Source organism: Eleutherodactylus coqui, chromosome 7 (genome assembly GCF_035609145.1).
Source record: "Eleutherodactylus coqui strain aEleCoq1 chromosome 7, aEleCoq1.hap1, whole genome shotgun sequence".
NCBI classification, from domain to species: domain Eukaryota; kingdom Metazoa; phylum Chordata; class Amphibia; order Anura; family Eleutherodactylidae; genus Eleutherodactylus; species Eleutherodactylus coqui.
The window spans coordinates 76,438,114-76,454,188 of NC_089843.1; the positions used below are offsets into that span (position 1 = coordinate 76,438,114).

Consider the following 16,075-nt stretch of genomic DNA (forward strand, 5'->3'; position numbering starts at 1 on the left):
TCTGATCTCTGGGGGTCCAACACCTGGTGCTCCTAGCGATCCCAAAACTGTGTCCTTGAATGCTTCTGTGAATGCTTGACCGCCACTTCTATGGGACAGGCGGAGATTAATGAGCTCAGCAATTGCTGTACATCCCATAGAAATGAATTGAGTGGTGGGCATGTATGCAGATCGCTGCTCAATTCAAAGTGGTCAGATCTCCAGGGATCAGATGATTATCACTTATCCTCTGGATCAGCATAAATGTCTTTGGTGGTGAAACCCCTTTAATCCGACAGAATAGTGAATTCTAAGACTCAGGAGCCAACATAGGCACAATGACTTCAGGGTTGTGGGCTTTGGTCTAGGGTGACGTCATCACATCATCCCTGGATCATGAAACATATCAATATAGAGTCATTCTTCTCTGGAAAACCAAAGAAGTAACATCTCCCTTCGGTTCCAGTGCTGACAGGCTGTCTGGGTTGTCTGTCGGTCCAGTCAGCCTACCAGTTGTCAGTAAGGACACTTAAATCGGCCCCTCTGTATTAATGATGCCAGTTAAACTTCCTGTATACTGACTATACTCTAAGCCAGTGTTTTCTGCGCTCTGTGATCATAGTGCTCAGTAGACTTGTGCTTCAAGTTTTGTCTAATGTTCAACTCTCACTTCTAAACACAAATAGTCTGGGATTGGGTGAAAAGAGATCAGTATCACCAGTTCATTTCGGACCGGGTTCTGGCTTATCTATCACAGTGGGGTCGCCCTTTTTAGGGGTGGATGCTCCATCTGAGAGCTTGGTCCAGTTTGGGAAGTTCTGGTATACTTGTTTGCCGTTTTCACAATAGTCCATTGAAGTCTCTTATGTTAGACCATAAATATTCAGTTTATTTGTTCACCGACTAGACTCCGCATTCAACTATAGAATTTTCCACCATCGGTTGTATTATCTAGTCGTATCAGACGTGACAAAGGTATAGATTATGCTTTCCATAAAATTCCATTGCAGAACAGTTGACTGGGGGCTCGTAGTGGTAAGATCCCCAGTAATTAGCTTCTCGGAGCAGGACTGACAATTTAGAGGTTAATAATTTACTTTTCCACTTAGCAGTGCATAAACCAGGATACAAGTGGACATTTCCAAACCTATCCATATTCCCTTATAAAGAGAATACATGGTTACAGCTATTACGTGCCTCAACTAATCTAGTTGGTCAAGTCTACCTAGAGTAAAGCTAAACATTCAGTAGGCACCGGCTGATTCTGTCAATTTCAGCAGGATGGTCAGCCATCTAAACATGTACAGAGGTGTTCTGACTCCCCCTATGGCAGATATGAGGGAAAAGTAGGATCGAGCACGTTGAGTGTCTAAATGCCCAATCCTTTGCTCTGATTGGAAATAAGGAACTGCTAGCTTCTGGCAGTGACTTTTTCACCTCTCCCCATTAAGAGCACATGCATGCTCACACGGCCCAAGCATACATGTGTATGGAAGGGTCAGGAGAAATAACTGTTGGTCAAGAGTTATCTATGATGATTGGCCACCTTTAGTACTCAACATTTTATTAAGGCCTCATGTCCACGGGGAAAATCAGGCCCGCTACGGATTCTACATGGAAATCATGTCCACGCTGAAAATCAGAATTATCTCACCCGCAGCGGACCGGCAAATCTTCTCCTCTTCACGGCCGGATCTTCTTTCTTCGGCCGGCGGATGTGCTCGGCACGCCGGCTGCGTGTCGCGCGCATGCGCCGGGCACATCCGCCGGGCCGAAGAAAGAAGATCCGGCCGTGAAGAAGAGAAGAACTTTCCCGGTCCGCTGCGGGTGAGTTATTCTTATTTTAGGTCTCCCGTGGATCCGGACGGCTTCCATAGGCTTCAATAGAAGCCTGCGGGAGCTGTCCGCGCGGGAGACCCGCATGAAAATGGAGCATGTCCATTTTTTTTCATGCTCCATTTTTTTTAAATTTACTTTTATTGACCATCCGCGGGTATTTATCTACCCGCGGGGGGTCAATGCATTCCCATGGGGTGCGGATCTGCATGCGGGCGATCCGCTGCGGATCTAAAATCTTAATTGCCCGTGGACATGAGGCCTAAATGTTATAGAATTTGGTTGTATCAAGGTGTATAAAGTCAGTGGTTCCAATCAAGGTTTCTCCAGAAGAAGCCAACAGGAAGAGCTATCACTTTTACATTAGGTGTGAGATGATTGTTAGTGTTTCCAAAGAGGCCAAAAGAATTGCAGAGGTTTCCCCACGGTAAAGAGGTTGGAAACTACGAGTGTATGTTGTGGAAGGCATAACTCATTAGTTGACTAAAACTACGGTAAGAGGTCCGTTAGTGAGATGTTATACTGGCACATTAAAACTGTTGATCCTGAAATCTCAAGCGCTTGGGTTCTCAACCTGTAGTATGTGTACCCCAGGGAGCACAAGTCATTTCTCTGGGGGTGTACTAACACAATGTATGATCATTGCCCTGGCAGGTAATTTAATGTAATTTTTCAGAGCAGAGGAGACTTGGTTGATGAACAATGATAAAAAGTACTGTAGAGCATATTGCAGTTGTGGACTGTAACTGAGTTTAGCGACTAGTTTCTAAAATGACAGGGCTTTTTGTCAAATGCCCAGAAACAGTGGACTGTTTGTCTATCTATTTATTTGATAAAACCATCTTAAACCATATCGTTCCAGTCTGTGTCATAAGAATATGAGCAGAGCATATGTGTACATATGTACTTTTCTCTACATCAGTGGTTCTAAACTTTTTTTAGGCATGGAGTCCTTTTTGACACAAAAGTTTCTCGTGAAGCCCCACAGAGGGTGTGGTCGAGGGAGGGGTTAGGTGCGTGGCTTATCACAACATATGATTTTTACCTCCATAAAAAGGACAGGGGCGTTAAAAAAAAAAAAAAAAAAACAGGGAGGAACGCTTAAGATTAACATGCTGAGGAATTAAATCCCACACCACATGTCAATATCCGAACAGATTTTGTGCAGATTTTTTCCACAACTTTGTTGCTGCAGCTACTGTAACTTCCGCAGCAAATCCGCCCTGTGTAGTAATAATAGTGACCCCCTATATTGGTGGCCCCAGTAGTAATAGTGTCCTCTATATTGTCCCCAGTTGTAATAGCATTCTTTATATTTGCCCCAGTAGTAATAGTGTCCCCTATATTGGCCCCAGTTTAATAGAGTCCCTTATATTGGCCCCAGTAGTAATAGAGCCCCTTATATTGGCCCCAATAGTAACAGTGTCCCCCATATTGTCCCTAGTAGTAATAAAGTCGCCTATATTAGCCCCAGTTGGAATTGTGTGCCTTATATTGGCCCCAGTAGTAACAGTGTCCCTGATATTGGCTCCAGTATTAATAGGCTCCCCCATTGTGGCCCCAGTAGTAATAGCGTCCCCCACAGTGGCCTCAGTAGTAATAATGCCCCCCCACAGTGGCCTCAGTAGTAATAGTATTCCGCATATTGGTGGTCACAGTAGTAATAATGTCCCCTATATTGGCGGCCCCAAAAGTAATAGTGTCCCCTATGTTGGCCCCGTAGTAATAGTGTCCCCTATGTTGGCCACAGTAGTAATAGGCTCCCCAATGTGGCCCCAGTAGTGATAGCTTACCCTATATTGGCCCAATAGTAATAGTGATATATAGTGCACCCCCAGTAATAATAGGCTCCCCCATTGCGACCCCAGAAGTAATAGTGTCCCCTATATTGGCCACAGTAGTAATAGTGTTCCCTTATATTGGCCCCAGTAGTAATAATGACCCCTATATTGGGTCCAGCAGTAACAGTGTTCCCTATATTGGCCCCAATATAAATAGTGTCCCCTATATTGGCGGCCCCAAAAGTAATAGTGTCCCCTATGTTGGCCCCGTAGTAATAGTGTCCCCTATGTTGGCCACAGTAGTAATAGGCTCCCCAATGTGGCCCCAGTAGTGATAGCTTACCCTATATTGGCCCAATAGTAATAGTGATATATAGTGCACCCCCAGTAATAATAGGCTCCCCCATTGCGACCCCAGAAGTAATAGTGTCCCCTATATTGGCCACAGTAGTAATAGTGTTCCCTTATATTGGCCCCAGTAGTAAAAGTGTCCCCCATTGTGGCCCCAGTAGCAATAGCGTCCCCTATATTGGCCCCAGTAGTATTAGTGTCCCCTATATTGGCCCCAATAGTAATATTGACCCCTATAATGGCCCCAGTAGTAATAGTGTCCCCTTTATTGGCCCCAGTAGTAATAGTGATCCCTATATTGGCCCCAGTAATAATAGTGTCCCCTATTGCAGCCCCAGTAGTAATAGGCTCCCCCATTGCAGCCCCAGTAGTGATACCGCCCCTATACACTTGCAATATAGTTTGTGCTAATTTCTAGAGCAACTTAAAGTGAATCTGTTTGGACACTGGAAGCCCCCCCCCCCCCCCCCCCTGCTAAACTTCACCAACTTTTTGCAAACCCGTGCCCTTTTCTAGCTACTTTTGAAAAGTTGTGAGTGGCTTAAAAAGTTGCAAATATGGTGTGTTTCAAAATTTTCAATTTTCTATGCCATATAAGTGACATAAAGCCTTTTATAAATTCCCCCATTATATCCTCTTATGTAGCTGAATTATAATATTACTCAATATCAACATCCAAAGTCTTAAAGGGATTTTGTCACCAGGTTCATGAAGTTTGACTTGTAGCTGAACCCTGAGTCATGGAGACGGGCTGCAGCAGTCTCTCCCTACCTGCAGCATGCAGATTGACAGCTCTTTCCCTATACACAAAAGGGGAGAGAGCTGTCAGTCTGCAAGATATGGGAGTGAAAAATCGGCACAGCCCACCTATGTGACTTGGAGCTCTGCTCAGAGTTAAACTTCATGAACCTGGTGACAGAATCCCTTTAAAGGGGTTGTGTGACAATAAGAATTTTTTGAAGGCTGGACATGCGTTAAAATTAAAAATGAACGCATCCTTACCTACTTTTGGTTCCCTGGGGCACCACTAAATGGCTCCTGCTGCTCCATCCCTGTCATCCGCTGCACAAAGTCACGTTACTGCTGCAGCCAATCAGAGGCCACAGCAAACTCATTGCATCATAGCGCCCAGAATGTGAACACTGATGCCAGGAGTTCAGATGGTGATGCTCTGGCCTCTGATTGGCCACAGTGCTCACTTGACTTCTGGTGGCCATCTGCAGATGAAGAAGAGGATGATGCAGCAGGTGTGGCTCACCTAGGCCCTGAAGACTGGTGAGTATATTGTCTTTTTTTAGTTTATCCTCTGCTCATCCTTTAAAAAAAATGTCTTATTGTCAACCCCTTTAAAGAAACTAGCTAATACTGAACAATGCTCATATAACTGTTGTCTTTTATTTTGGAAAGCAAGTTGCAAGAAAATCTCCATACCTTTATATAAGCCAGCAGTTTACGGAGACCCCAAGGAACGACAGCTAGCCATTCCACTCCAGCCTCAGGCCATTCTGGATCCTTTATTTGTTCTGCTCCCATGTCAGAATCAAAACTTGGCCCTCCCTGCTTTATATGGAGAGGTTTGATTTTTCGAGTAGTATAATAGTTCAGGCAGAAGAAATCGGCGGTGCCTTTTATCATCTTTTTCTCTTCGACTGTGAATTCTGGGAGTCTAGATGTCATCAATCCTTCCTCTTTACTCTTCCTGGAAATTTCTGATTTCATCACTGCAGGATAATCCCCATCAATATAGATAGGTTCTGCAAACCAATTGAGGCGAAACTTTAAATATCGTTCGCATGCTTCTTTATCATCCATAGAATTGGGGTCGAAAGGCTCTGCCCAATCAGAATCCAGAGCAATAGAGACAGCTCCTTTTTGCTTTTCTTTGAAAAAGTTGTTGTATGCATGCCAAGCTTTGGCATGGGCTTTTATCATGTTATGAGCAGACCGATATCCACCAAAACCTGGTTCTCCGTTTCCTGGGGCAATTATACCTTTTTCATAGCCAAGCTTGGCCATAATATGTGGCTCATTAATGGTAATCCACATTTTAACTCTGTCGCCAAATGTAGAGTAGCAAAACTTTGCATACTGTTCAAAGACGTTTATCGTCTTCTCAGAGTACCATCCACCTTGGTCTTCTAAGGCTTGAGGTAGGTCAAAGTGATAAAGCGTCACCAAGGGAGTTACATTTATGGCAAGTAGCTCGTTGATCAACTTGTTGTAATAGTCAACTCCTGATGTAAGAACAGCATTCCGTTAATAAATTATGCAATATCATTGTATAACAATAGTATTATTCTACTATTTAAAAGACATTTTTGGTAACAGGAATGCAGATCATTGACCGAATAAAGGGAGTCCTTCAACTTGCAGCAGAAATGGCCAGATTGACACTATCCTACTAGTAGGAAGGAAGAAGGGTGAAGCAAACCCGATGGTATCCACATCCCTTCAGTCCCAGAAGTGATGTCCCACCCAGCTTGACTGATGAAGGGGATCATCCTGAAATGCATCTCCTATGCCGGTTTTTAAAATGTCTAAGAAGTTGGATATTACGTCCTACCATCCCACTACCTTTTTGGGAGAGTTGTGCCTATTCCCCAGTCTTTCTTCCTTTAGCTTTTCACATTATTGTACTAATGACATATTGCATTCAATATGACATATTATGGGGATATGCATAAGGCTGCTCATACAGTTTAGATGACTATCGGTCTTGCACTACACCCCTGTACAGATGCACACTCCGGTCAACCGAACGTGCATGTGTTGTGAATGTAGGGAGGAGAGAATGCTGCTGTCAACACCTCTGGTGGTGACTTATCATTTAAGAGCAAATAATCAGGCAGTTGAAATCCATCTGCTAGATCCCTAGCTTCCTTGATGTTTAGCAGTGGGGGAGATTCAGGAGGACACAATCCGAATTAGCTGAGGATAGAGTCCTGCTGAAATTGGTGGATTCAGCCAATCTAGATTTAATATGTATGGCCACCCTAAGGGCTAATTCCCACGGACGGATCTCTGCCGCATTGCCCACGGCGTAAATCCACGGCGGAATAATGCAGCTAATAGGTTCTATTGAACCTAATGGCTCAGTCCTCACGTTTTTCCGCGATCACCAGCGGGGCCTTTTTTTATTAACCCCGCGGCATTCCCGTGGCATAAAACCGCGGGCATATTCCACTCTGTCCGTGAGCAGGAGGCCTTAGTTTAGAGAAAGAAAAGCGAGTAGAGTTGTCCATGTTGCTCATTTTTTAACCTTTAATCTGATTGAAATCCATTTTCCTAGTTTTAATACATGACCATACCATGTTCATATTCTACAGTTCCAGCCAACTCCTATATATTGAATACTCTCCCACAAACATGCCTGACCAAATCTAAGATCAGTATATTAAAAAAGTACAGCTTGTCAAAAGAACTGCTAATATCATTCACACAACCATTACATTTCCAAAAATATGCTATCTTCTAACTAGTGGGTTTGGCCATTTTGTCTACAACCAATGCCAATAGGTGCAACCACTGAAGAGTTTATTGGGATGTAGGATGTTGCCTTTTCAACAAGCTGCCCAGTTCAATTGTATATGAATAAATTTGAAGAGTAAAAAAATATTTTACCAAGTTTAGCATGGAAGGTTAAAAAGAATGTGACCACTCTCCACGGACCATATCCTCAACTCCACTGAACACCCTCAGCATGTAGCCTGAAACAGAGGTTCCTACACAGCTCTTCAAACTCCTGAATACCAAATGTGTCTAGTTATGCATATACTCTGAATTGTCACTTTATTAGAGAAGCTGCCCCTTTCACAATTGGAGGTTTCTCGTATGGAAATTAGACACATGGCCCCGGGGTGCGGCATAAAATCATGTGACCTAGTTTTCCATGGATCACCTTCAGTCTCAGTGTGGATCCACATTAGACTCTGAAAATCCAGCAATCTGAGCAATGTTCAACAAGTCCTGGTCATTAGTTCTAGACTAGCCATTACCGTCTAAGAGAAACAGAAAAGTGAGACTCCCGTGGGCAAAAAACTGTGAAAATTGGATCACTGAGCATTGGAAAAACATCACCTGATTAGATGGATCCATATTTCTTTTGCATCATGCTGATGTGAGTGTCAGAATTTGGTGCAAGGAGCATGAATCGATCAACTCTTACTGTCAAGTGTCAACAGTTCAGGCTGAACAGCACTTGGCAAGGCTACCCTTTCTTCCCTTTTATCTTTGCACTAGGTGCAGATTCTTTGGTAGCAAAGATACACCAGTGCCCTGACATTAGAGAGGTCTTGGTTAGAGACCATGAATTCAAAATTTTCCTCTTTGCAGATGATGTTCAGTTTATCTTAACGAGCTTACATACTGCTCTCCCTAATCTACAAGCCAGAACCCATGCACAGACAGCTGCTTCGGGGTGTCTGCCCCTCATCAGTGTGCTGCAGGTTTCTGGCTTGGCTAGTGAGAGGCCTGTGACATGAATCAGGAGGGGTATTGTCTCTCCTTGAGGAGAGCACCTAGAAGGTGGGTGAGGAGACTTATAAGACATGCATGCTCCTCTGGGTAATATGCAAATAAGGAAGACGGAACAATGCCTCTGCAGTGCCACCTATTTATTGGCAGCATTCCTTCAAATCAATGTACAACCCTTTATACAGGTCGTAATTAGAGATGAGCGAGCGTACTCGGTTTGGGAGTTTTTGAACTCAAGCACCGCTTTTTCCGAGTAAGTCACTACTCAGACGAAAAGATTCGGGGGCGCCGGGGGTGAGCAGGGGGTTGCAGAGGGGAGTGGGGGGGGGGGAGAGAGAGAGCTCCCCCCTGTTCCCCGCTGCTACCTCCGCTCCACCACGCCGCCCCCGCCCCCCGAATCTTTTCGTCCGAGTAGTGAGTTACTCGGAAAAAGCGGTGCTTGAGATCAAAAACACCCGAACCGAGTAGATTCGCTCATCTCTAGTCGTAATCCTTATCTGAATGTTTTCTTGCCACACCCTGGGCCTAATATTTTCCTGCAGAACGAATTCAACATCTAGCGGAATGTATTCCACGATGAACTCCTGCAGATCTGAAGCCAAAGGAGGTCCAATGTGCCACTAGATGGGTGTCTCTAATAGAACGCCCATTCATATATTTGCATCCTAGCAGCACTATCCCTATTATTATGCTTTCCTTATTTTGCTACGTCTGTACATAGTCGTCCCTGATTTATAAATCCATATGTCCTTGCATTGAGGTGTAATTATCATACAATTTTGATTGAAATGTGGCTACACAGACAACACAGCAGTTGAGCTAAGTCAATAGATGACATATAATTCTAATTAGGGCATGTTACTAATAGACAGGAAATATACCATAGAGCATTTATTGGATGTGTCGCATGTACCCATACTTGGATTGATGCTGGTGAACACCCAGAATTAATTATGCCAGACAATAGCAATAACCTTGATTAAAGCTTCAACCTTGTATCCGTAAGAAACAATTACCTTTCTGGTTGATAAAACCTGTCGTCCCATCAGGTAACAGACGTGACCAGGAAAGAGAGAAGCGGTAATGAGTCAATCCAAGCTGTTTGATGCATTTCAAATCTTCTTCCCACAGTGTGTAGCTGCCACAAGCTACATCTCCAGTCTGGTTCTTAAAAACTCGATCTCCTCCCTGATGAGTGAAAGTATCCCAGACATTGAGGCCTTTCCCATCTGCATCCCATCCTCCTGGCGAAAGGCAAACAGGCAGTGCTTTATTATAGGTCTTTGTGTAGACTAGAAATGCAGAATAGCCACTACGGCTAGACACAACCCGTTACATAGCAGATAGCTTTATACTTACTTACCAAACAGGTTTAATGGATTTTGAAAGACTACAGAGCTAATACAAGATTATTTTCCAATATATGGTTTCTATATAGACCAAAAAAAAGCTACTCGGCACTTAGAATTATAGGGACGCTACATAAAGGGAAACCATCATCACAAAATGACTTTATTATGGTTATAACAGGCAGGATTAAAATGAAATAGAACACTCGTAAAGCTGGAAAATAATAACACAGGATCACATAATTTACAATAGTTGATGGCCACAGCTCACCCCCTCCCCTTCCATGCACAATGACCTCTGCACAGGTCACAGAGCATGCCCACAGTACTCTCCTAAATAACTTGCTCTCTTTGACTGAAGTTTCTGTCCAGGAGACTGCTGTAAGGCCTTGTTCACACGGGCAACAAAGTCAATCACAGACATTCATTGAGTGCTGGCTGTGATTGGCTAATCGTCAGCCAATCACAGCCAGTGCTTTCAGGAGGCAAGGATTTTTCAATCCCCGGCCAGAAGATGATGAAGAGAAACAGTGCCGGGGACTGAGAAGAAGCTGTGGCGGTGCCCCAGACAGCGCGGGAGAGATGATGTATATTTATTTTTTTCTGCAGCCTCATCTTATTTTTGGGGAGGGATTATATTTCAAACCCCCCTAAACCCCCACCCGAAAATCCTCGCATGTGGTGCTACAAAATCGCGTGAGTTTGCAGCACCACATGTGACTTTGTAGCGCTACAAAGTCGCAGTTTCACTGCGAGAAACCACAGTAATATTGCATGTATCAGCGATGTGATATCACTGCAAGTTTCTAGCAGCGATGCCATGTCGCTCATGTGAACGAGGCCTAAAGCAAATCTCTGAACTACTATTAAATGGTCAAAGCTGTCGTTCACGTAAGAAGATATAATAAAACAATATACATTTAGAAAATAAAAACAGATTGGAAAATAAGTAGAGATGAGCGAGCTTACTCGTTAAGGACAAATACACGAGCGAGTATCGTCCTTTTCGAGTAGCTGCCTGCTCGCCCGCAAAGATTCGGGTGGCGGCATGGGGGAACTGGGGGGAAGACCTCTCTCTCCCCCCCCCCACGCCCGCTCCCCCCTGCTCACTCCCGCAACCCACCGCTCTCCCCCACCAGCACCCGAATCTTTGCAGGCAAGCAGGCAGATACTGGAAAAGGACGATACTCGCTCGAGTACTTGTCCTTAACGAGTAAGCTCGCTCATCTCTAAAAATAAGAATGTGTTTTATTATTTGGTTTTGATTAGTAACATTAAAAAACATTAGCAACCGTTATGATACCCTGTCCTCCTTTAACGCTTTCAAGACCTGAGATTTTTTGACTTTTCATTTTTTCCTTCAAGGGCCATAGATTTTTATTTCTCTGTCGACATAGCTATATGACTTCTCGTTCTTTGAGTGGTGAGTTATATTTTCAATGACGTCATCTAATATACCATATGAGGTAGAGAGAAATTTATAAGTGGGGTGAAACGCAAAAACAGTAGCACCATTTTTGGGGGGAGTTTTCGTTTTTACATTGCGGACAGTGCACTAATATTGAGGCGCTCATTTTATTCTGCAGGGCAATGATACCAAATGTATCCAGTTTTTCATGTTGTAGCACTCGAAAAAATTCCTACTAAAAAAATTGCTTTTGTTGCCTGCTCATAGCTGTTTTTGCTTTTCCGTTCATTAGGCTGTATGAGGGCTTGTTTTTTGTTGGGGGGAGTTGTAGTATTTACTGGTATCATTTTGGGATATGTATGACTTTTTGATCACTTTTTATTCAGAGACGGGGCACCCCCACCCCCGAAACAACTAAATCATGGTGTTGTGTTCTTACAGTGTTCACCGTGCAGGACAAACAGCGCAATACTTTAATACTCCAGAATCTTAGGGATGTGACAATGGCTTGCATGGCCGTATACGGAATCTGCTGTGGGCCTCCCACAGCGGATTCCGGTTGTGAGCCTCGCATGACCCTGTGTACGCCTCTGTAATTGTACCGCCCATGACCGTGTACTCACACAGGCGGTCATGCGCCATACACTTTTTTCTTTATATTACCCAAGCTGTCACTTAGCGTTGACGCAGATACCTGTAGCCCATGCACAATGTAATTGCGCATGGGCTGCGGGTATATCCGTGACCATAGAGAACAATGGGCTCTGTGTCGTGGATATCTGCAGTAAACTAGAAGATGCTGCGTTCTATTTTCCGCGAGTGGAATGAGCAATTTCAAAATGCTAATGTGAGCGGAACTGTGCAATTCAAAGCATTTGATTGATCCGCTTATTACGGCGGATCAAATGCTCACGGAAGCTGCAGTTAGAATCTAGTTGTGTGAGACCGGTCTTTCTATTACAAAGACAACGACTTTTTTAGTGTTATAAATCTGCTGCTCTGTGGCGATCTGATGCAACTGCAACTAATTAAGAGATCAGGAACTGCAGTTTACAAACACCCTGAATACCTTCAGCCAGCAACACTTCCATGGCGGCTGCCCACATTTCATTGATATCCTAAATACACTACGCATTGGGGAAATGAGACCTGAGCATTTCAACACGCTGATGGAATAAAATATAATAAAAACATTTTTTTTAATTAGATGATTTTATTGAATTTGATCACTAATGCATTAAAAGGTACGAAATTACTTATACCTGTAACATATATAAACTTTCCATCATGTCTCCCCATCTCCCTTCTTTCCTCCAGGCTGTACAAATTAAGTACCTTAGCTCTTTCCTGGTAAGTTTGGTTCTGGTGATCGTCCACCATTTTTGTAGCCCGTCTTTGGACTTGTTTTGTTTTATCAATGTCTTTCTGTAGGGGAGGTCTCCACAACTGAACACAGTATTCCAGATGTGACCTCACTAGACCTCCATACAACGGGATCACAATCTCCCTCTTTCTACTGGTTATACCTCTAGCTATGCAGCACAGCATCTTGCTTGCTTTCCCTACTGCCTGACCTCACTGTGGACTTATTTTGAGGCAGTCAGAAATCAGAATCCCTAAATCCTTCCCTTCTGAAGTCCTGGGTAACACAGAACAGCCAATATGATACTCAGTCCAAGGATTTCTTCTCCCAAAGTGCCTTATTTCACATTTGGAAACACTAAACTACAATATCAAATGTTTTGACGATTTCTTCAGTAAGGGTGCCTACTAGTGATGAGCGAGCGTACTCGGTTTGGGTGTTTTTGCACTCGAGCACCGCTTTTTTTGAGTAACTGACTACTCGGACGAAAAGATTCGGGGGTCGCCGGGGGTGAGCTGGGGGTTGCAGAGGGGAGTGGAGGGGGAGAGAGAGAGAAAGCTCCCCCCTGTTCCCCACTGCTACCCCCCGCTCCACCACGCCGCCCCCCGAATCTTTTCGTCCGAGTAGTCAGTTACTCGGAAAAAGCGGTGCTCGAGTGCAAAAACACCCGAACCGAGTACGCTCGCTCATCTCTAGTGCCTACCCACTAGCATTTTTTGTTTCCACTGCAAATCGCTGCGTTTTTTTTTCCAATTGTCAATGGGACTTTCTAATGTTAAAAACGCCACGCAACACTACTTGCATTTTTGGTGCGTTGCGTTTTTAACATTAGAAAGTCCAATTGGCAACAGAAAAAAAAACGCAGTGATATCGCAGCGGAAAAAAAAAAGCTAGGGGGTAGTCACCCTAAAGCTGAATTGTTTTCCGTGTTCAACACGTTACCAGGAGTATCAACTTTATTGTACACTTTTGCGTCAACAGCAAATATCACCAACATTTCAAAAAATAGGACCCAGGACAGACCCTTGTGGTGACCTCTTGTAAAGCATCCCTATTCAGAATATTCTCCGTTACCAACAAATAAAGAACACTCTGATATCTATATTCTAACCAATTGTGAATCCATCGGACTATCAAAGGATTAAGTCCAGTTGTCAATAACTTATCTATGAACTCTTTATGTGGAGCTGCAGCACAGGCTTTACTGAAATCCAGATAAGAGATATCCACAGTGCCAACTTAATCCACCACTTTTTTGACATAGTGAAAGAAATAAATGAGAAAACCATGCTGTCTAGGGTCCAACGGGTTGTTTGTTTTTAAGTGGTCAAATATCCTCTTTTTCAGGAGAGTTTTCATTAGTTTAACTACTACAGATGTCAAACTAACTGGTCTGTAGTTCACGGCTTTTTCTCTACTACCCTTCTACTAATCATTTTATAGTATAACCATGACAAAAACTGCATGCACTTACATACGGTTGGCCGTGGTTCAGTAATGGTGCAGCTCTCTATTGTTGCACTACTGCTCCATCGGAATGCGTCCTAACGGTACCTTTACACAGGCCAATAGTTGTCTGAATAAGCATTTCAAAGAGTGATTATGGACGACTGTTGGCCCGTATACACACAGCTCACAACAGGTTACTGTAACGGAATGACTACTGAGCCGCTTCTCTCTCAGTGTAAACAGAAGTCGCTCAATCTTTGAACAAGTCCAGTTTACTATGAATGGGGGCCGGCGGTGGGAAGGGATCTTCGGCCACTCCACCTTCATTATCATACTATCGCTTCTATGTAAAAGTGTATGCGCCTGACAGTCGCACCGTGTAAAGGTACCTTTAGGCTGGGGTCATATGGGACGCATTCCCGGCGGAAATCTTGCAGTCTTGCCGCAGCAAAAAAGATTTCCGCCGGGAAAGCGCTGCTTCAAAACCTACGGCACTTTTCCATTGCGGCCGGCACTCCCTTTAAAAAATAGACATGCTGCAGCAAGGGAATCCGCGCTGCATCTCCGGATTGGCCATCCCATGACAAATCTCATCCACATGGCTGGGTAATCACGGGATTAGCAGCCGCAGGTGGACTTGCTGCAGTGAAATACCGGACTAAATTTCCACGGCTGGCCGATATACGCTACGTTGGGGGGAGAAAAAACTGGTGAACGGGCGCACAAATCAAACATTTGTGCGCCCATTCATGTGGCCCGGTGAGTCCGGAGCAAATGCGCCAAGCTCACCAGGTCATCACCCATTTCCCCTCCCTCCCCATCGCAGGCTCACCTCTCATTCCTCGACGCTTGTTCTGCGTTCTGCGCTATATTGGCTTGGCCGGGCGTCTTTACGTCTCAGAAATACGCCCATGTGATCTGATGCATTGGAATCCAATGCATCAGATCACAGCACATATGGGGCAGCCGTGAAAACGCCGGCCTATATGCACTCGTGTGAAAGAAGCCTTAGGCAACCTTATGAAGCGGAAGCCTTCCTCCAGCAGAAACCTTCCTCCATTGTTCAGTCAACACTACTGACATGGCAAACTAGACTTTAGTTAAACACCCCTCCCTTCTTACTTCCAATCCAAAGGCAAAGTAGACCAAAGACAATTAGGCCCTCCTAATTGAGAATGATAAATAAGCAATATGTTTCTTTTCTACTTATTTCTAGATTTAGTGTCCCTTTAAGTGTATTAACGAAATGCTTCATCTGCACTAAATACAGATGAGATCCACAATCGTTCTTTAAATTATTTATTTCCCAGCAGAGGGAAGATTTACATATGTCAGAAAACTAATTGTGTGTGCAGCGGTTGATTAGAAAATGATATTTTTGGACAGGATGGACATGAAATGAGTAGCTGAGGGATATTCCTGTTAAAAGTCAGTAAATGACCTTCATCAGTAGAAGTACAGTTTTCTATAAAATGCGGCTCCTTATAGAATCCTTCTCACTTTTGCTGTGATTGCTCTCATCTTTCCCCCAGGCTTTGCGCCTCTGTATTAATGGCTAACTAATGTTTTCCCTATATTGGCAAGAAAGGTTTCATTAAAACAGGAGGTCACAAAAAAAAATAAAAAGGAATTTTTTAATGACTTAATTATGAACTGATACAAATAATGTTCAGCTTGCAGCACAAGAACAAGTCTTGTTTCAACTGTTTCTCAAATGTACTTTCCATATAACATGGTAGTGATATTATTAGTGTACATGATACAAAGGAAACCTTTAGATAATGGTAAAAAATGCTTACAAATGACACAGCTTGTAGAGGGGAAATCTATGAAATGTTTGGGCCTTGGGTTATGGAAAGGACTGTTCAGCAGTTACCCATCCCATAGAGAAATGTGGACACATCACATCTATTGAAAGTTACCATTATACATAGATAATGACATATTGTAAGCAGGATGTTGGACCTAAGACACAGGAGAGGCTGGAGACTGTGCCCTGTGCAGCAGCATGCATGTCACAAGCAGTGAGCAAACTCCAGTGCACTGCAAAGAGGGACAAAGATAATTGGTTGGTAATAGCTGTACA

General features: G+C 43.7%; 1 protein-coding gene across 1 annotated transcript in view; it reads right to left on the minus strand.

Annotated features, from left to right (window-relative positions):
- LOC136573341 (cytosolic beta-glucosidase-like) overlaps positions 1–16,075 on the minus strand; it is a 53,116-nt gene that overhangs the window by 23,385 nt on the left and 13,656 nt on the right. The window contains exons 2-3 of the mRNA XM_066574631.1: positions 9,437–9,664; positions 5,379–6,181 (exon numbers count right to left, since the gene is read on the minus strand). Of these exons, the coding sequence (XP_066430728.1) occupies positions 5,379–6,181; positions 9,437–9,664 (1,031 nt within the window). The remainder of the gene's footprint in view (positions 1–5,378; positions 6,182–9,436; positions 9,665–16,075) is intronic.